This window comes from Bos taurus, chromosome 2 (assembly GCF_002263795.3).
Source record: "Bos taurus isolate L1 Dominette 01449 registration number 42190680 breed Hereford chromosome 2, ARS-UCD2.0, whole genome shotgun sequence".
In the NCBI taxonomy this organism is placed as follows: Eukaryota; Metazoa; Chordata; class Mammalia; order Artiodactyla; family Bovidae; genus Bos; species Bos taurus.
In genome coordinates, this window is record NC_037329.1 from 89,103,209 (window position 1) to 89,123,744 (window position 20,536).

Here is a 20,536-nt window from a genome sequence, read left to right on the forward strand (position 1 = left end):
CCAAGAAGGTGAAAAGGCTTCCTTAAAAGCAAACAATGGGGCAAGGGCTGTGTTACCCGGCCTTCAGAGCCCTAGTGATCCCTGTGTCTGAGTCAGGGAGAGCCTGACTTTCCCTGACTGGCCCTGAGACTCACCAGGAAGTTAAGGAAAGTCAAATATCACGGCCTCTCACTTGTGAGGCCTCTTCTAAAGCCCTGAGCTTAATTTCGAATTTGAATTTCGTATCATTTTTCTTAAAGAGGATTCCTTCCCCCCCCCCCAAAAAAAAAAGGATTTCCCCAAATCATGTAAATTCTAGGTCCTGTATAAAACTTTCCTCTGTACCTGTTGCCTGAGTTTCACACTGGATAAGATGAGTTTGTTTTTCCTGAACTTTGCTGAAGGCGGGCCATTAGGATCCCCTCACAGGACTGCTGTGAGAGTGAACCATGATAAGGATTGGGGTGGGGGGTGAGTTTGAAGTGGTCTTATGGTATCATTTTTTCTTCTTTTGCATAACCAAATGGTGCAGTAGACACAACTGTGGCCTTTTTATTTGGATTCAAGGATTCAATTCCAGCTCTAACTCCTAGGGAGACAATATAACCTACCCTCAGTTCCTCTGATAAAAGGAGATAGTACTACTTACTTCACAAAGAATGGTAGTGAGTTTTTAATCCACTGATTTAAGGGCCTGCTCTAGGCCAGTATGGCCTTCCCAGGTGGCTCAGTGGTAAAGACTCCGCCTGCTAATGCAGGAGATGGGGATTCAGTTCCTGGGGAGGGGGAGATCCTCTGGAGGAGGAGATGGCAACCCACTCCAGTATTCTTGCCTGGGAAATCCCATGGACAGAGGAGCCTGGCAGGCTCCAGTCCCTAGGGTTGCAAAGAGTCAGACATGACTGAGCGACTGAGCATGTACATGCATGTGCGAGTGCTCAGTGTCCTCAGGGGACTCAACCGAGCTCAGAAATGACCACGTCCCTTTGGGGAGGCAGACAACAAGCATATAAATAAATGGAAATGTATCATGTCAGGCAGTGATAAATGCCAGGATGCAAAACAAAGCAGAGTGAGGGGACAGAAAATGGATGCGAGCTAGTGCTTCAGGCAGGATGGATGTTTAAGACCGGATGAGAGGCTGACATTTGGGTGGTCACCAGTATGAAGTAAGGAGCAGGCATCTGAGGGAAAGGCACTCTACACCAAGGAAATAAGTTATATTGTCTCCTTAGGAGTTAGAGCTGGAATTGAATCCTTGTTTGTCCAAAGAAAAAGGTGCAAAAATCCTCAGAGACAAGGCTTTCTTCATGTTCAGGGGACAGCAAGGAGACTAGAGGGCCTGGAGATGTGGCCAGGGGCCAGATGACTAGGGCTTTTTAGGTGATGGTAAGGGTTTTGGTTAAAGGAGGAAATAGGTGTTTGAGTCTAGCTTCTTCTCCCCCTCCACCCTCCCCTGCTCCCAAACAAACTGTAGTGGAATTTTTAACATAACAGCTAATAATAGTTTGTACTCTATTGATTTTTAAAAACAAATGAGCTGGTTCTTATCTGTGGGCTTGTTTCATCTATGGCCAAACATCCTATGATCGTTTGGAACGTGCATATTAGAAATACTGATTTTGTTTTTGCAGTTGCCCTGTTAAATTATGTCACCCTTTCTCTTTCCTGCCCCTCCCTTCCAAATTCTGTTAGGTATGTGCTTCAATCCTGGCAAGCAAACCTGATTGCCTCATGGATAGAATTAGAATAAAGTCCCTGAATCAGAGAGTGAGGGGATGTTGATAAAAGAGGAAAAAGCCACCAGGAACAGGGGTCATGAAGTCAAACATAACCTCTGGGATTAGAGTCTTGCCCTTGAAAAGAAGCTTTGAAGCCAGTTAGGAGACTGATGTGACTGCCCTCTGCTCTGTGCTTTTTGTAGTATCCCCCCAAGTCACTGGGTTTCCCTGGGCTCAGAAGGTAAAGAATCTGCCTGCAATGCGGGAGACCCAGGTTTGTTCCCTGGGTCGGAAAGATCTCCTGGAGAAAGGAATGGCAACCCACTCCAGTATTCTTTCTTGGAAAATTCCATGGACAGAGGAGCCTGGTGGGCTATAGTCTGTGGGGTCCCAAAGAGTCAGACACTACTGAGTGACTAACACTTTCATTTTTCATTCCCAAGTCACCAAAATGTGTCATTGGGCAGGGGCTTAGGCCGAATACGTTGATCAGAGACCTAGTTGCAGAGAGATTTCTGAAATCTTCACCTGTAGCCTCCAGAGTAGATAACCCAGTTCACTCACCTGGAGTTGAAGGAGGAAGAGCCCATGAATAAATTATGCCCTAGATGCCACATCACAACGTATCTCAGGAACTGGAACAAGTTGTTCTATGAGGCAGTGAGGTGTAGAGATTGAAGATGTGGGCTTTGGAACTAGTTAGGCATGGATTTGAATCCTGTACTCTCTGCTCTGACACTCAGCAGTTTTGTGGCCTCGAGCAAATGTCCTCACTGGTCGTCCCCTCCAACCTCTTTCCCAATTCCAAGGCTATGATATCCCACAATATACACCATTTCTGCCCATTTTCCTCCTCTTGGCTTTCCTTATGTTCTGTTCTTTTCCCTTTTCTCTCTCCTCCTGATCTCCTTTTTCCTTCCTCTTTCTGCCTCTGTCTTGTATCTGGCAAGGCGCCCCCTTCACAAGTCATGAGCCCTGCACAGAGGAAGGCCATTTCTCAACTTTGTGTAATGTGAACTTGACATCTCCCAAAGGGCCAGTGGAGATACACAGGGACACATGCTCACCTTGTAACATGCAAGGTTTTGCTGAGACAAGAACCTGCAATGACCCTGACTTGAGAGCTGGTATCAGCTCTCCCAACCAGTCAGTAAGGAAAACTCCTTTCCTCATTGCCTCCCACTCCCCAGCCACCATCAGAATCCTGACCTCCCTGTTTCACTCCAAGACCTGCCAAGACAGGGTGCATGCCAGATCCCTGCCCCACTTGCCTCCTCCAAATGTACCAATCACCAAATCAAGAAAAATAAACACATTTCAAGTCAGTAGTCCTTTAAGCCAGGCTCCAATCTCTTGAGACATCTCTTGGAACAAATACCCAAACAAGCAAAATCTGCTTTTCCATTAATTCCGCATGAAAACACAAATATCTCTCAAGCCTAAAATGCTCTTCCTTGTTACACAGATCCTATCTCTCCCTTAAAATTGGGCCTCTGTGGATTCACCATCATATGTATGAATTAAGATTAGTTTCAGCTGAAAATAACTCAAACTCAAAACTAAGTAGTTCAGATAAGGTACAAGTCATTTTTACTTTTACATAAAGGATATCTGGAGAGAGACATTGCATTCTGGGCTGGTTCAGAAGCTTCATAGTGCCATCTGAGATCCAAGTTTCTTCTTTTTTCCCTGTTGCCATTAATGTGTTGCCTTAGGGTCTAAAGTAGCTGCTGGCATTCTAACCATTTCATCTTTATTCCAGGCATGAGGAAGAAAGAAAGCCAGCCAGGAGAGACAACTAAAAGTTTCTGCCACCATTATTGGTTCTTCTCCATTTTATTATGTCCCAGCCTGTGAGATGTCATCCCTCCCTCCTTAATGTCCTCATAGCAAATTATACATATCAAGTTATTCATTTAAATTAATTAACATGTGTTACATCCTTATCATATACCCCCAGCACCTAGTTCAGTGTTAGACATGAAGAATAGTGGATGGTGATTTCTCTCAGGATCAAGAGAGGCTGATGCATACACAAATAATTGTGATATAGGGTAACAGGTTCTGTGAAAGATGTGTGGACACTGACCATGGGAGCACAGAGGAGGATGGTTGCTTGGAGCACAGAGTGGAAGGCAAATATTAGATGGTTGCACAGCCCACAGGAGAGAACATCTGAGCAGGGCTTCAAATGGCATCCAAGATTCTTACAAGTAGAGAAGAGAGGAAGGACTTTCAGGGCAGTGGGAATCCTATAAGCAAAAGATAAAAGTCCCTGTGCTACTAGGACCAGCCACTTCTGGTAACAGTTCATGTGACCAGAGTTCAAGGTACATGGGTTGAGTGGCAGATGATGGAAAGTTTATCAAAGAAGTCTTATAGCTATGGGAAAGAGTTTGGATTTCTTCTCCTATTCCAGAAGCTGGTAGAAATTCACCTACTCAGTGTATTTCTTAAATATGCATGTTTTCTGGTTCTCTCTCCTGGAAATCCTGATCTGATAAAGGTTTCAATTTAGCAAGCACCCTGAATGATTCAGGAATTCCCAGCACAGCAGCGTGGCGGCCAGGAGTCAATGTTGGATTTAGGCAGACACAGAAGATGAGCAGATTTGGATTTTAGAGAAGTCATTCTGGTAATGGTATAGAGGGTGGCATCCTGGGTGCCAAGAATGCGGACAGACCTGTTAGGCAGCTGTTATCATTGTTGGCTGGAGGTAATAAGAGTGGATTTCAGGGAGTGACAGGAGAAGTGAAGGGTGTTTAGAGAATTGCTCTGGAAGTGTAAATGGCCAGGACTTGGTGATGCTGATTGTGGTGGATTGAAGGAAGGGAAACATAGAACATAGCACAGGCTTTTTAAGCTTGGCCGACCTAGGAGATGGTGAATCTATTAAACAAGTTCAGGAAAAGTAGGGAAGAGGCAAGTTTGGGAAATAAAATGTAGAATTCCATCTGAGGGCCAATTAAGTTGGGGATACCTGAGGGCACTTCACAGTTTTCTTGTATTGCAGTATGTGTACACACACACACACACACACACACACACACACACAAATCATTTCATCCATATTATATTGCAGTTTCCTCTAGGGTGTAGATCCAACCTTGGTAATTGGCACCTGCCTCACCTTGCCCAGTGAGCTTCTCTGGTGGCTCAGATGGTAAAGCGTCTGCCTGCAATGCAGGAGACCCGAGTTTGATCCCTGGGTTGGAAAGATCTCCTGGAGAAGGAAATGGCAACCCACTCCAGTATTTTTGCCTGGAGAATCCCACGGATGGAGGAGCATGGTAGGCTACAGTCCATGGGGTCGCAAAAAGTCAGACACAACTGAGCTTCACTTCACTTCACTTCACTTTGCCCAGCCTATGGCCACTTAGAATTGAGGGTTAGGATGCATCTATAGAATAAGCATATGTACCCTCTTCACCTACTCTCCAGTAGGGAAAATTGGTATAACATGGGTGAAGGATGAGCTCTAGTTCTGAAATTGTGAAGAAAACCATGCTTCTATTTATGAATTTAAAAGAAATCCAAGTTTGCAATTAAGAAAGGGAAAACATGATCACTTTGGAAAACATAACCAATCATGACATTTCAATCATGCCATCCATTAGATGCTGCTGTTTTAACTGCCATGATGCTAGACTGCCCGCACCAACTTGCTCCTTAAGTGTGTCTTTGCTTGCACGTATTTGTATCAGTTGGCATATGCATTTTATCTTCTCTTTTGTCTCTTAGATTTGGGAGGAATGGATGGTTATGATCTCTTTCTGGAAACTGTAATTCTTTGAATATGATAAACAAACAAGTCTTTAAAAAAGAAAAAACCTGTATCGACTTCTCAGAGGTCCAGAAGACCTCCCCTACCTCTCTGTCTGCTATTTTCAGTTCTGCTGTTATCTTTTCCCTCACTTGCTTCAGACTTTGTAGAAGTTGGAGAGAAGTCACTAGTGTTTTGTTACTAGAAACAACCACTGCCTTAGAGAACAATGATAGTTCAGGACCACGGACAGTAGCAACTTAGTGGTGGGGCTCAAGATTTAGACTATACACTTAAGAGAGATGACTTGTATATCACAGGTGTTCCACAAACATTATGTCAAGTTGAGAACATAAGAGTTAGTTAATATGAATCTTCATGAAATTAGCATGAGCCACCCATGTAAATATTCTAACTCTCCTAACTTTGTGTGTTAATCTCTTATTTTCTTTTGGTACAGGTGACAGAAAAAAATGTTGATCCTGAAACAATGCTATTGCCATATCTGAGGAAGAAGCGTATCCTTTGCTTTGAGTTGTGTATGTGTGTGTGTGTGTGTATCTGTGTATAACCCCGATATCTTCATCAAGTGATATTTTAAGTATCTTTTTAGAGCCACACTGAGTCATATCCCCTATTTTGAGAAAGTCCTACACCTGAGTTTTGTAGACACTGCACAGTTGCGCTTATCAGAGAATCAAGTTCTTTCTGATCTCTGTTTTGGAATTAAATATATTGGGTAAAATGGAGAATAGCAATAGGAATTAAAGCAACAGATGCTGACATAGCTTTATTTAGCATCCATTAGAATTAAGAGTCACAATATTGCTCTTCTAACTTCAAGGACTAATCATCATGCCCATTAGAAAAAGAGAGCACAGAAATCTCCCAAAGTGGAAGTGAAAGAACGATGGAGAAATTAAACCTGAAAATGTTACCTTGAAAAAACTTCCTAAGTAAATAATCTAAGAAATGGATTCTTATTCTGCTGTTCACGAACTCCAGTGGGCTTCCAGCAGTCTGTGGACCCCACTACATTGTATGCAACTTGTGAGACAATGGGAATTTGTACATTTTTCCCCAGAGAAAGTGAAATTCCCCAAACAGCACAAAACTCAAACAAAAACATAATAACAATTTTCTGGAAGTCATTCAAGATTTTTGGGCATAAAAGTAATGAATACTAGTTTCCTGGTTATCCATGGGACCAGTGTAATGTTTAAGATTTGTTTCATTTGTGAGTGGCAGAAAATCCCAAAAGCAGTAAATAAGGTAGAAGTTTATTTCTTTCTCACTGTGTTATTTCAGGGTCTCTGGGAAGCAGACACCAAAAAATTAGATTATATATGCAAGAGTTTTATTAGGAAAAATGCCTGAGTGAAATAGAGGGGCAGTCAGAGAAGATTTAGACATGGAACATAGAGAGAGAAGGCTGAGTGGAGGAGTCTCAGACTGCATATAATCCAAGGCAGATTCATCAAAGCCACTGAGGGTGGTTGACAAGGACTCCCACACAGCTCCATAGCTCAGAGCCACTAGTGGGAAGCAGCCCATGGGAGTCATGACCTTGATGAAAAGTGGGGTGATGGATGTCAAAGTGCAGCAGCTGGGTCTCTTGGTCAGTTTTCCTCTATGTTGGAGGAAGTCTCTATGTTGAGGCACATTCTCATGGCTATGATACTTACATAAAGGAATCCTGAAGGTAGGTCAATCCAGGCTAACAAAACAATGTCACAGCATTATCAGGGGCTAAGGTCTTTCTGTCTTGCTACTTCACCCTCCTCAGCATGAAGCTTTCTCCTCATGGTCATAGACGACTAACTGAGGTCCAGCCGTCATATCTGAATTCCAGCACAAAGGAAGAAGTCAGGGATGAGGGAGGGGCAACCCTCTCCCTTTGAGGGTATTTCCTTCCTGGCAGTTATACAGAGCATTATGCCTCTATCTCTGTGGTCAGCATTGTTAATGACCCCACCAAGCATCAGAAGAGGATGGGAAAATGTACCTTTTTTATTCCAGGCAACCACATGTGTAGCCCAAAATTTAGCATTTCTATTACCAAGAAAGAATAAGAGAAAAGATATGGGGAAACAACTAGCAGTTTCTGCCACTGAGAAACAGAGAAATATAGCAAATGTGGATGACATGACACAAATATTCTAAGAATTAATTACACTCTGACATTTTACTCTGTATGTCATCAAAGACACACATAAGGAAAGAACAGATATGCGAGGTACTCATACCTACAAATCCTCAGGGCCACTGATATGTCTAGACTCTTCCTTCTTTTAAGTTTGGCCCTCTTTTTGGCAACCTGAGGTCCAGTTGATTTAAAGAGGAGGAAACTAGACGTAACACACAGGTGGGGGACTTTCCTGCCAGTCCAGTGGCTAAGACTCCACGCTTCCACTGCAGAGGGCACAGGCTCAGTCCCTGGTGGGGGAACTGAGATCCATGTGCCCTGTAGTCAGAAAAAAAAACCAAACAAACAAAAAATCACATACACACAAATGAAAATCAAGGACTTATAAGATTATAAATAATAGCAGCTAAGATAGACATACGTCATTTGATTAATAAGTATCGAACTTAAGTGTACATTTAAGAATGTTTGATGATGTTGTCTCCTAAGGTCAGAGCTGTTTTACAAAGAAAATTATGGAAGACACATTATCTTTAACTATGCTTTTCCAGTCCGACTCACAGGAACCAAATATGGCTGTGGAGGGGGAGGCTGTGGTGCCTGCACAGTGATGATATCACGATATAACCCCATTACCAAGAAGATAAGGTACCTTGCTGCATAGTCCACATATGGTTGAATTTTTGTAGCTTTCAACTTTGTTGTTTTCCTTCCTTTGGTAAATATGCATTGAGCACCTGCTGTGGCAGGAACTGTGGTAGACACTGGGAATGCAATGATGGGCATCAAACCATTCAGGTTCCAGCAAAAACGTTGCTTTCTCAGCCCTCCCTGATCACCTCCCCCATACCCATGCCCCATCTCACCTCTGCAGCTCCCTGCTCCCTTATTAATGTATTCATGGTACTTCTCATCGTGTGTGTGCTGTGGGTATGTATTGTCCAAGTACATATGTATTCTCCATCATCCCTCAGTGAGAAGATATACTCTATTTGGCAGGGATTTTAATCTGTCTTGTCCACTAATCAATCACTGCCTGGTGTTTACATTTATTTATAAGTGAATAATATCCTTCTAAGGTCTTCCCTGTAGCTCAAACTTCGGTAAAGAATCTGCCTGCAATGCAGGAGACCTAGTTTCGATCCCTGGGTCAGGAAGATCTTCTGGAGAAGGGAATGGGAATACACTCCAGTATTCTTGCCTGGAGAATCCCGTGGACAGAGGAGCCTGGTGGGCTACAGTCCATGGGGTTGCAAAGAGTGGGACATGACTGAGTGACTAACACTGCCACTACTAATATCCTTCCAGTCTTTCTTTTGTGTATATATTTATGGAAGCATACTGCATGTACAGTTTAGAAACTTCCGTTGCTACACTTCTTATGAATATCTTTTCAAAATAATAAATATAATTTTAATGGCTGTATATGTGCTATCATATATATCACCATCAACAAAAGGTGCTGACTTAGATTATTGTCTGGTTTTCACTATTATAAAGGAGTGGATCAGTGAGCACTCATATGTCTATATATATTTATATTTATGTTTGTGATGATTTCTTGATGATAAATCCATAGAGGTGAAATTGGAGGGTAAAAGGATGAGTGCATCTTTAAATTTTTATGGCTTCCAGCAAGATTCTTCTCAGAACAGTTCTATCAATTTACATCCTTTTCAGCAGTCTATGAATTCCATTTTCCCAAACCTTTGCATTCTTAGCGCATTACAATTTTTAAAAATCTTTGTCATTTTCTTTGATAAAAATGGTTTCTCATTGCTTAATTTGAAACTCTCTTGATTGTTATTGAGGTTGAACCTTTGTTTCACATATCTGTTGGCCATCTGTAATTTTGTTTGGTAAAATGAGAACATTTTAGGAGTCCTTTTGACTTAGATATTTTCTAGCAGTACATTTGTGGGACTGAGGAGTTCTGTGTTCCACTCTCTGTTTCTTCTTCTGAGGCAAAATATCAAATTAACTTTATTGCCCAAGCAACCCCTGGCCTGGCATCTGCTTGGAAGACAGAATATGCTCCAGGTGATTGTCACATGTGACTAGAGAAATGAATGTCAGCCCCTCTGTCAACAGGAAAAAAAAAAAAAAAAACAGTGGAAACTATTCTGGAGTTAGAACTGGAGGCCTAATTTGAATCCCATGTGACACTCCAGCTGTGATCCTGAGCAACTCACTCTGACCCTCAGAGTCTTCTACAAAATGGCCATGAGCTAAGGCCAAAATGTCTATGCAAAACTTGGAATATCTTATAAAACCTGCCATATTGGAGGTGCTGCTTTCCCACTAGATACAATGTAGTTTGTGCTTCTCTTTTTCATGTGAAGACATTATCCAGCCAACGCCTGTCTGACGCCCATCTGTTCTCTGTACGGGGCTGCCGTCACCACAGTAGAAGGCATAGGAAGCACCAAGACCAGGATTCATCCTGTTCAGGTGAGAGAGGGCCTCTTCTTCATAGGGTTTCTGTGCTTTGAAAATCATTAATCACACGATGAGTTTCTAAAATTAACACAGTAGAGCAGTGGGCCCTGCTGCCTGGGCATAGTCCACAGATGACACAAAGCGGGGGCAGAAGTGAAACTTGGGACATGTGACTGACTTGTTAGAAAAATACTTTTTAAGACTAGAGAACTCTTTCCTAAGGAAAAAAAAAAAAAACTTGACATCACTGGGTTGTTTTCTATATTCTAATTAAATGAGACCTATCCATTTTATATCTTCCAAACTTATGTAGAAAAGAGAGCCATCTATGCATTGGGGGATAAAATCTTGTTATTTTTTTTCTATAAAGGGAAGTGTAACATGATTTTAAAATTGAATGAAAATCTCAGCTACCAAAAAGATTTGTTGAATTTAGTTTATTTGGAAGCTATGTAATGGTAGCTGTCAATGAATTATAAGGCTTTTCTCCTCAGGAGGCTCCTTGTTAGAACTTTGCCTGAAGTGAAAGGACACCTCAGATGCCTGACTCTTTCAATTATTTATATGCTGCCCAGAAAGATGCTGTTGCTACTTGTCTTTGTCTATATGAGTACCACTTAAGAGGAGAGGAGAGGGGAAAGATAGTCACAGAGCAGAAAATGGACAAGCTTCATATTCTTCAGGCAATCTTGGCTTCAGTTTACTTGGCTTCGGTTTATTTTCCATGAAACCTTGTTACCTAGAGGGAGCAGATTCTGCCTGAATATGCTTGTGAGACTTGGCTGTTCGGAGGCATGAAAACACTCTGTCATTTAGTACCTGCTGCCCGGTTCCTGGCAGCAAGGTAGCCAAACAACGGCTTCCAAAATGGGCTTGAACCATTGAAGTTAGACTCGAAAGAGAACAGGCTGGGGTGGGAGGGAGGGAGATTTGGAAGAAAAATCAAGGCAATCTTTCCTTCTTGATTGTTGTTTGGATTAATGATGGCACTTTGTAAACAAATTCCTGCATGCTAAATAATTAGGGCTATATGCTCAGTCACTCGGTCATGTCTGACTCTGCAACCGCATGGACTGTAGCCCGCCAGCCTTTTCTCTCCATGGGATTATCCCGGCAAGAATACTGGAGTGGGTTGCCATTCCCTTCTCCAGTTAGGGCTTTACTGGGCAGATAAAGGCACTCAGGAAATACTTGAGGTTTTTTCAACTTGAAGATGATTGAGTTCATTTATCTGAAGGACTTCCTTTATCTCAGAAATTCCCCTTCTGGACTACAGGTTGAAATACTCAGGAATCTTTTAAAAATATGTGTCGTTGACCCACCCCCAGAGATTCTGTCAGATAGTTTGAGGTGCTGCTTGGACCTTGGAGATTTTAAAGCTTTCCCCTGCAATTCTGAAGGCTGAGAACGTTTAAATGAAGCTTAAAAAGCTGGTGAGAATCAGTCATCATGGCTACCCCAGTCCAAGAAAGGGAGAGATACTAAGGCTGAGAAGGATTTTCTGGGGCCTCTTCTCCAACTTTAATGTGCCTGTGAACCACCCAGGGATCTTGTTTGAATGCAGGTTCTGATTCAGTAGGTCCGGGGTCGGGCCCAGGGTTCTGCGTTTGAATGTTTCTGTGCCCGCAGGAGAGGATTGCCAAGTGTCACGGCACGCAGTGTGGCTTCTGCACCCCCGGGATGGTGATGTCCCTGTACACGCTGCTGAGGAACCATCCGGAGCCCACCCTGACTCAGCTAAATGATGCTCTTGGTGGTAGGTTGTATGTGTGTGTGCTTTAATTTCTGGTTTCTAAATGGTGATGCTGATAATAGCTATTAAACACTAACCAAGTGCCACACACTGCATTAAATGCTGTATAAACAGAACTTCATTTACTCTTTATGATAACTTTATAAGGTAGGCACTATTATTATCTCCCATTTCATAGATGGAGAAACTGAGGTTTAGAGAGTAATTTACTAAAAATTATACCACCAATAAGTGGAGGAGTTTGTTCAAATCAGGTTTCAGACAAGACCCACATACTGCACTTGGCTGACACATTTCTCAAGTCTCTTAATCTATAAGGGTCTCCTCCTTGTTTATGGTTTGCTTATTTTATTTTATTTTTTTATTTATTTTTTTTTCAGTTGAAATTTTCTTTTAATTAAAGACCCAAGGGACAAGAAGCTCCTTTGTGTTACAGTATATAACATATGGCTCTTATACAGAGTAAAACAGATACCAGGGAGTCGAGTGTTTATACCAGCGCTAGACTCTTCCTGTAGCAGGCAAAAAGTGAGGCAGGACTCCCTTTACTGGCATGGAGATTGTAATACATCTTTACATGCAATAAGTTCTTTGGTAGACTTAATCATTTGGTGGAATTACAGAATTTGCAAAGGAAAGTAGCAGTAAAATATTTCATGTAAAATTATAATAATTACAACACCAGTTTATTCATTTACCCTCCAAGGAATTCAGTTATCTCCAGTTCTCTCCTACTGGGGTGGGTGCTCTCAGGACGGTATTATCAGAGGGCTCCTAATGAATGCAACATGAAATCAAAGAAACTGACATCTTCTGGTGATACTTATTTCAAAGAACTGCCTTTATGTGGAGCTAGTTTATCAAATTCAGGAACTCAGTGTGTATGTGTGGAGCTGGTGCTGGGTCTTGGAGGAGTCTTCATTATCAAGATTCTGAACAATTCAGGGAAGCCTGGCGTACTACAGTCCATGGGGTCGCGAAGAGTCAGACACGACTGAACAACTGAACTGACTGAACAATTCTAAAGAATAAGAGCCTTCCAAATGCTATTTCAGGTGATATCCTCCATGGCTCTTTGTCTCCTGTCTCCCAGGGACTTTATTTCTTCACTGTATTACATGGGCCTAAAGTTCATGTGCTCAATTCCTCTGCTGAAGTGTTCCAGGAAGACAGGACTAAACAGAAGTAAAAAGGGGAGATGGTGCATAAGACACAAACTGGACTTATTTGGCCTTTGGTCTTTGGCCTTATTAGGTCTTATGCATTTGATCTCATGGCCATTTATGATGTGAACAAGTGACAAGAAGTTCTCAAGTTTTAGGGTGCTTGAGACTTACACGGGAATTTGTTAAGAATGAAGATTCCTGGGATCCAGCCCCAGAGAGGTTGCTTCAGTGGCTTTGTTTTTTGAATGGATGCCAGATTTAGGGGTTGGAGGAGAACATGGGAAATGGACCACTGTAGAGAAATGCTGGCCTAAGGTTTTATTGCAAATAAATTGTGTACCCGTTGCTTCTAAAGCTTAAAAATTGCCTTTGCTTCTATACAATACCTTTGACCTTTCTAGCAACTGAAGCTTAGTTCTCTCTCTCTTTTTTAATATCAAAATTTAGGTTTTTTATGTTGTCTTTTACTGATATTGAAAACCAAAATTTTTAATTGAAGTACAGTCGATTTACAATATTGTGTTAGTTTCGGGTGTACAGCATAGTAATTGAGTATTTTTGCAGACTATATTCTCTCATAGGTTATTATAAGAAAATGGATAAAATTCCTTATGTTATACTGTAAGTCTTTATTGCTTCTGTATTTTATATATTATTGTTTGTCTTTGTTAATCCCATACTTGTAATTTATCCCTCCCACTTCCCTCTCCCTATTGTAATCACAAGTTTGTTTTCTATGTCCGTGAGTCTGTTTCTGCTTTGTAGATACATTCCTTTGTATTATTTTCAATTATTCCACATATAAGTTATATTGTATAGTGTTTGTCTTTGATTTATTTCACTAAGCATATTATTCTCTGGGTCCGTCCACATTGCTACAAATGGCAGTATTTCATTCTTTTTATGACTCAGTAATATTCCAACACACACACCACACACCACATCTTCTTTTTAACACCACATCTTCTTAATCTAATTATCTGTTGATGACCATTTGGGATGTGAAAATTAACTCCCAAATATTGCTGTAGACCAAGAGTTTTTGGCTTGAAATCATTGTGTTCTTTGAACAGCTATCACAACCAGAGTATATAATAACTGCAGAGAGAAAATACAAATATTTGAATTGTTAGACCCTGCCACAAGACTATCAGCCAAATATCCCAATTTGTTGACAAAAATAAAAAATTTGACTTTGTGAATTTGGTGGACCAAAATGTCAAACAGCACTTCTTTCTTGGGTGGGGTCCTTATTTCCATCAATCTCTTGGCCAACTGTGCCTGTCTCTAGATTCCTTGATTAACAATACTGGGTTTTTCCCCTTCAGGTAACCTGTGTCGTTGCACTGGATACAGGCCCATAATCAATGCATGCAAGACTTTCTGTAAAGTGAGTAGAAAGGAACACATTATTAAGTATATTTTTTCCCTGGTTAAATAAAATGGTAGGGGGTAGCAGATGTGATTGGAGAAGGAAATGGCAACCCACTCCAGGGTTCTTGCCTGGAGAATCCCAGGGACGGGGGAGCCTGGTGGGCTGCCGTCTATGGGGTCGTACAGAGTCGGACACGACAGAAGTGACTTAGTAGCAGCAGCAGCAGCAGATGTGATTAGAAGAATAGCCCATTGTTACTAATGCAGGAAGACTTCTTATCTCAAGGTCTGTAATTGCTGTTCGTTACTTGATCTTGGGCAGGGCGCCTGCCCTGGTTCATTGAACTTGCCCTGGTAACCACATGATAAGCACCTGAGCACTTTGACATTGGCCATTGTTCATTGGTCACTGTTCATTGTTCTGAGGGGTCTTTCCTGACCTGTTTGTCTGGGTCAGGTACCCTATCCTGGTGCTCCTGTAGCCCTCTGAGCACACCCTACAGCAGCCTTGTCATATGTTGGTGTAATTGCCCATTGACTCTTTCGTCTTTTCACCAGGAGGTGGTCTGCTTGGTGCTTCACCAGTGTGTCAGTTGAGTAGGCACTTCAACGCTTGTTGAATGAACAGATGAATAAACAGCATTGAAATGAGGCACATAAGATTAGCTTTTGGAATTTAAATGATGAAATAGTGCATCATAAGAACAGAATGATAATAATAATAATACTTGTTATTATTAATAAAATATTTTACCAACAAATAAATTATTAATACCAAGGTATTGATAAATTGCTAATAATAAATTATTTGTTGTTAATAAAATATTAAATCAACCATTGTTGTTATGTGCCAGATTTTGTTATAAGATCTTTACAGCATGGTGGCTATAGTAATAATACTGTGTTGTGTACCTGAAAGTTGTGAAGAAAATAGACACATACACACACACACAAATTTTAGCTATGTGAGGTGATGGATGTGTTAATTAACCTGGTTGTGATTCTCATTGAACAAAGTATACTTATAATGTAACGTCAAATAGTCACATTGTACACTTTAAATATATATAATTTTATTTGTTAATTATAGCTCAATAAAGCTGAAAAAATATTTAGTAGAATCAACAATAAATTCTTGGTTATTTGTTTTTCTCACCCACTAGACTTCTGGCTGCTGTCAAAGTAAAGAAAATGGGGTTTGCTGTTTGGATCAAGGAATAAATGGATTACCAGAATTTGAGGAAGGAAATGAGGTCAGTGAAACGTACATTTTTAAGATTTTCCCAGGACATCAGTAGAGACCAGCTTACTTTTAGGAAGAAAAATGGCTGTGTAAGCTTTTGAGGCGTGTCAGCACGTCCTCTCCCCCATTCACACTCCATCATCCATCTTAACAACTTCATCCCTCACTCCAGACGTTACTCTCAGTCACTTACCACTGTCTGTAGGAGGGAAAGCACATTGATCTCTTAGTGTCTCTCAGTCAAAAAAAAATGTGCTTCAAGTCTTTTCTCTAGTGGGGATGTTAGGGAAAATGGAGGGTCAGGGAGTGCTAAGAGAGGTGGCAGGGCGTTCAGGGGAATGTTCTGGTTCTCGGTTGTGTCTGGCCTGCTGCCTCCTCTGCTTCCCCCAGACCCCAAGGAGCAGGTGCAGGGCTGGGGGCCCACCGGCAGCTGCACTCAGTCCCTAGCAGCCTGGTCTGTGTGAGAGCCCTTGGCTTAGAGCCCAGGTACCATGGCTGGTCAGCGGGCTTTTCTGCCTGTCTGTTCTGTGTCTATCTTCATCTGACCTCATTCCACAAAGGATTTAAAGCACGGAGAACTGCCTAATGACAATAACTTCTGGTACTTTCTCTTTTTAAGACAAGTCTGAAACTCTTCTCAGAAGAGGAGTTTCTGCCATTGGATCCAACTCAAGAGCTGATATTTCCTCCCGAGCTAATGGTAAGTAAGGCAAAGTTGAACTCATGCCAGAGGAATTCATGGTGAAATGTGAAGAAGGATATTTGCTATGGATCCTCTTGAAAGTTGATTGGCAAGTAGGTAATATCCATCTGCCATTCTCAGTCCAGTCTAAAGAGTGTGGGACCAAGGGAGGAACACTTGATTGTAATAATCAGCCCATAGTATCTATTACAAAATGCCCTGAAATGACATCACAGCATCTGGAGGTTTAGACATGTTTTCTTCTTCCAGTTTTGGGGAGTTTTGTTCTTCCATCAAGTGTTTTGATGAAATTAAATATGCAAAGTATTTTTAAACTTTGAAATAGATTCTTTTAAGATATAAAAGAACCAACAGGAGATATAGTCTCCAGAAGGAGTAAAATATTGTCACATTTTTGTCCCATACTCTGATTTCTAGTAAACACTACTTTTAGGTCACTGTTATTTTATTTTTTAAAGAGATCTCTCTTTCCTTTCCTTGTTCCTATAAAGACAGCAGAAGCAGGTGGAAATGTTATCATGAGATGATCTTGAATCTTTATTGCTTTTTCAATAGACAATGGCTGAGAAAAAAACACAGAAGACCAGGATTTTTGGTAGTGATAGAATGACCTGGATTTCCCCAGTGACCCTGAAGGAACTTCTAGAAGCCAAAGTCAAGTATCCCCAGGCCCCTGTTGTCATGGGGAACACCTCTGTGGGTACGTAGAAACCAGGGACTTCCTAGAATAAAACTGAGGAAAAGGGCTTCAGGGAGCAAAACCTCATATATGCATGTTCTTGGGAAAAACAGTCTGAAATAACATTTTAAATCATCTGTGCTTGACTTCCCTTGAGGATTGCTCAAGAGACTTTCACAGCTTCCATTACATAAGTGAGTTCCTGTCACTCTAACCGGAGCAGTACACAGAGTTGAACCCCAGAGTCGTGCTCTGTAATGAGTCAGCACAGCTGTCCTGTCTTTCCATGTGGAGTCTAATCTGGGGCTGGGGTTTGCAATTACTGTTTCCTCTCTTAGTGGTGTCTCAATGGATATAGTAGGTTTTCTTAAATTGCAGTGGCAGGATCTTTCTGTTGTGTCCATTGTAAACTCAGTTTGACTACCTGCTTCTTGGAGGAGTCTCCCAGAATTCTTTCCAAGGAGAATTCTGAATATGCCCCAAGAGGACTTAGATGTGTCAGCCAAGTTTTAATGCTGAAAAGTCCAGATGGCTCCACAAGTTTAGTGAAATTCTGTCTGTCCTTTTTCTGTGTGTGTGATTTAGCAATGAACAGAGCTATAATAGAAAGATATGTCATTTTTATATGTTCTAAGGACATCAGTTTTAATCACAATTTCAAAAATTAAAAGGCAGTTAGGCCCCCCTTCATCCTAGTTTGCTATTTTTTTTTCTAATCCTCAGGCCCTGACATGAAATTTAAAGGCATCTTTCACCCAGTTATAATTTCTCCTGATAGAATTGAAGAACTGAGTGTTGTAAACTATACAGATAACGGTGAGTCCTCAGGGTCCCTACTTTCTTAGTTAAAATGCATTAATCAGTTTATTTGCTTTGCTCAGTAGACACGCAGAAGAAATCATTCATAATTATAATATACAGAGAGATTCCCTTGTAAGGTGATCACATCCTGGAGGAGGCTCAGGGAAGAATCCTCCATGATTAGAGGAGATACTGTCTGAATAGTTAGATTTTCACTGAAGAACTTTTATGTCTGCCATTCAGGGAACTGTAACAATTATTCAGTGAAGGGTACCATGCCAAGTGCTGGATAAACAATAAAGATGAGAGTCTTTGCTCTCCAGAAGCACAGTAGATAACCAAAGCAAGTTTATGTATTATGCAGCTTCCAAACTGGCTTTTCCATTTCAATAAAGGAAACTGATGTAATGACAATGATGAGAGGCAATGAAATGTGAGTTTGAAGTCTGGCTCTGGAGTCCAGTTCCTGACTGTCATATATTAACTGAAAGACCTTAGTCAAGATACCTAACTGAACCTCAGTTTGTATGGGGCTATTACTATTTCAAAGCTTTGTTAGAATTCAAGAAGATTCTGTAAAGTATTCAGCATAGTGCTTGACACAGTGAGTGTTCAAAAAATTTAGCCTCCATCACCTCCACCACTATCACCCCCTCTGTCACCAACACCATCACCTCCTTCATCACCACCATTACAACCACTGTTAACTCCTCCTTTGTGTGTGTTCAGTGGATCAGTGGTATCCCACTGTTTGTGACCTGTCAGACTGTAGCCCACCATGCTCCTCTATCCACGGGATTTTCTGGGCAAGAATACTGGAGTAGGTTGCCATTTCCTCTTGCAAGGGGTCTTCCCAACCCAGGGATCAAACTAGCATCTTCTGCTTGGCAGATGGATTCTTTACCACTGCACCACTTGGGAAGCCCACCTCCATTACCAAGCACTATTCCTGCCATCACCACCATGACCACCAGTAGCAGGGCAACATGTATCCAGCATAAAGATCCCATATCTGCAGTCTAAAATCTAATGGGCATTTCCAGGTCAGCAGTGATCACATTGCGTTCTCTGCAAATGATTTCATTTCAGGGCTGACCTTAGGTGCTGCTGTCAGCCTCGCTGAGGTGAAAGACATCCTGGCTAATGTGACCCGGAAACTCCCTGAGGAGAAGACACAGATGTACCATGCTCTCCTGAAACATTTGGAAACTCTGGCTGGGCCGCAGATCAGGAATATGGCTGTATGTATTTGATGACAGTAATAGCTAGCGTGTGCCCCTTGAATGACCATTCCTATCAAATCGTGACATTTTCATTCTTTGAGAACAGACAAAAAGAATAGTTTTCCAAAGCTTTGATTCTTGTAATAAGCTTGATTCTTATTTTACCACTTGTGTCTTCATAATTTCACAACTGGAGTGAAAATAACCCATTATTTTAAAAAGTCTTTAGGGGGCCACATAGTGAGCAGGCATCCAGATTCAGATCTGAACCCTCTCCTGGCTGTGGGCAACTGTACCCTCAACCTGCTGTCAAAAGGTAAGTGACCCCTCCTTCCTGGGGCTTATTAAATCCTGTTCCTCCTCTCCTTTTGCCTCTCCAGGGTTATAGGAAGTCCAGTTTTGACAATTAGCATTCTTTCTAGTATTAATAATTCCACCTCCCTTTTCAGATGCTTGGAAAGTTAGTCAGTCTGGTCCTAATTGTGCATGCACCTAGCGTCTTCATCTCCTTCCTTTTGAAGACTTCTGGTAGATATTCTCCTATGCTGGCTGCCTGACCAGTGTTGGTTATTGTCCTGCTGTAATCTGAAGAGTGAAGAGAACTCTAGGCTCATACTTGAGCTGTCATTCATGGAAGCCTGCAAGTCTTTTTCATTGAACAGTGGTTGAGCTTCATCCTATACTTTTTTGAGTTTTGTTTTTGAAAACCAAGTCTAAGATTTTTTCATTTATTTCTTTTATTTCAATTTATTCAAAAATTATTAGAAAGATTCAATTGGTCCTCTATAAATCTGTATTTTTTTTATTTAAAAATACGTACTAACTTTCTCTTACCTGCATTGTTAAATGCCAACTCTTCATAGCATCTAAACCACAAAATTGTCTTAATGAAGATGTACGTTCTGTCCTAGGTTCATCAGTCCATATTTCTCAATTCCACATAAATGCATTAATATATGAAACTTGTTTTTCTCTTCTGACTTACTTTTTACCTCACTACAGTTGACTCAAGTTTGTTCCTTTTTATGGCTGAGTAATATTCCGTTATATAGATGTACCACAACTTCTTTATCCATTCATCTGTCAATGGACGTATATACACTATCATGTGTAAAATAGTTAGTGGGAAGTTGCTAAATAACACAGGGAGACCAGCCTGGTGCTCTGTGAGGACCTAAAGGGATAGGATTGGGGGAGGGGAGGGAGGCTCAGGAGGAAAGGGATATGTATATAATCATGACTGATTCATGTTGTTGTACGGCAGAAACCAAAACAAAATTTTCCACCAATTAAAAAATAAAGTTCTAAAAAAGATGTATATTCAGTTATCAACTTAAGTAACATCCTTTAAAAAAATCATTCATGGAGAATTAGGTTTTGTGATATAAATATAAACATCAAAAGATTCTTAGTTTTTATCCCAAAGTCCTATTTCATTATACCTTTAAATAGTTCCTCCCTCCAATATATTGATTAAAGAACAGAAATTCTTTAGGTGCTGAGAAAAGATAGAAACAATTAAGACTACATCTCACTAGTGTAAAAA

At 41.1% G+C, this 20,536-nt stretch overlaps 1 protein-coding gene across 2 annotated transcripts in view; it reads left to right on the forward strand.

The window, feature by feature from the left end:
• Window positions 1-20,536, forward strand: part of AOX1 (aldehyde oxidase 1) — a 71,723-nt gene that overhangs the window by 1,022 nt on the left and 50,165 nt on the right. For both annotated transcript variants that reach the window (XM_024999354.2, NM_176668.3), the window contains 11 exon segments: window positions 5,924-5,981; window positions 8,161-8,257; window positions 9,952-10,060; window positions 11,678-11,804; window positions 14,296-14,357; window positions 15,505-15,594; window positions 16,204-16,284; window positions 16,843-16,987; window positions 17,690-17,782; window positions 18,857-19,008; window positions 19,213-19,306. In XM_024999354.2, coding sequence (XP_024855122.1) covers window positions 5,954-5,981; window positions 8,161-8,257; window positions 9,952-10,060; window positions 11,678-11,804; window positions 14,296-14,357; window positions 15,505-15,594; window positions 16,204-16,284; window positions 16,843-16,987; window positions 17,690-17,782; window positions 18,857-19,008; window positions 19,213-19,306 — 1,078 coding nt within the window. In that variant the 5' untranslated portion in view covers window positions 5,924-5,953.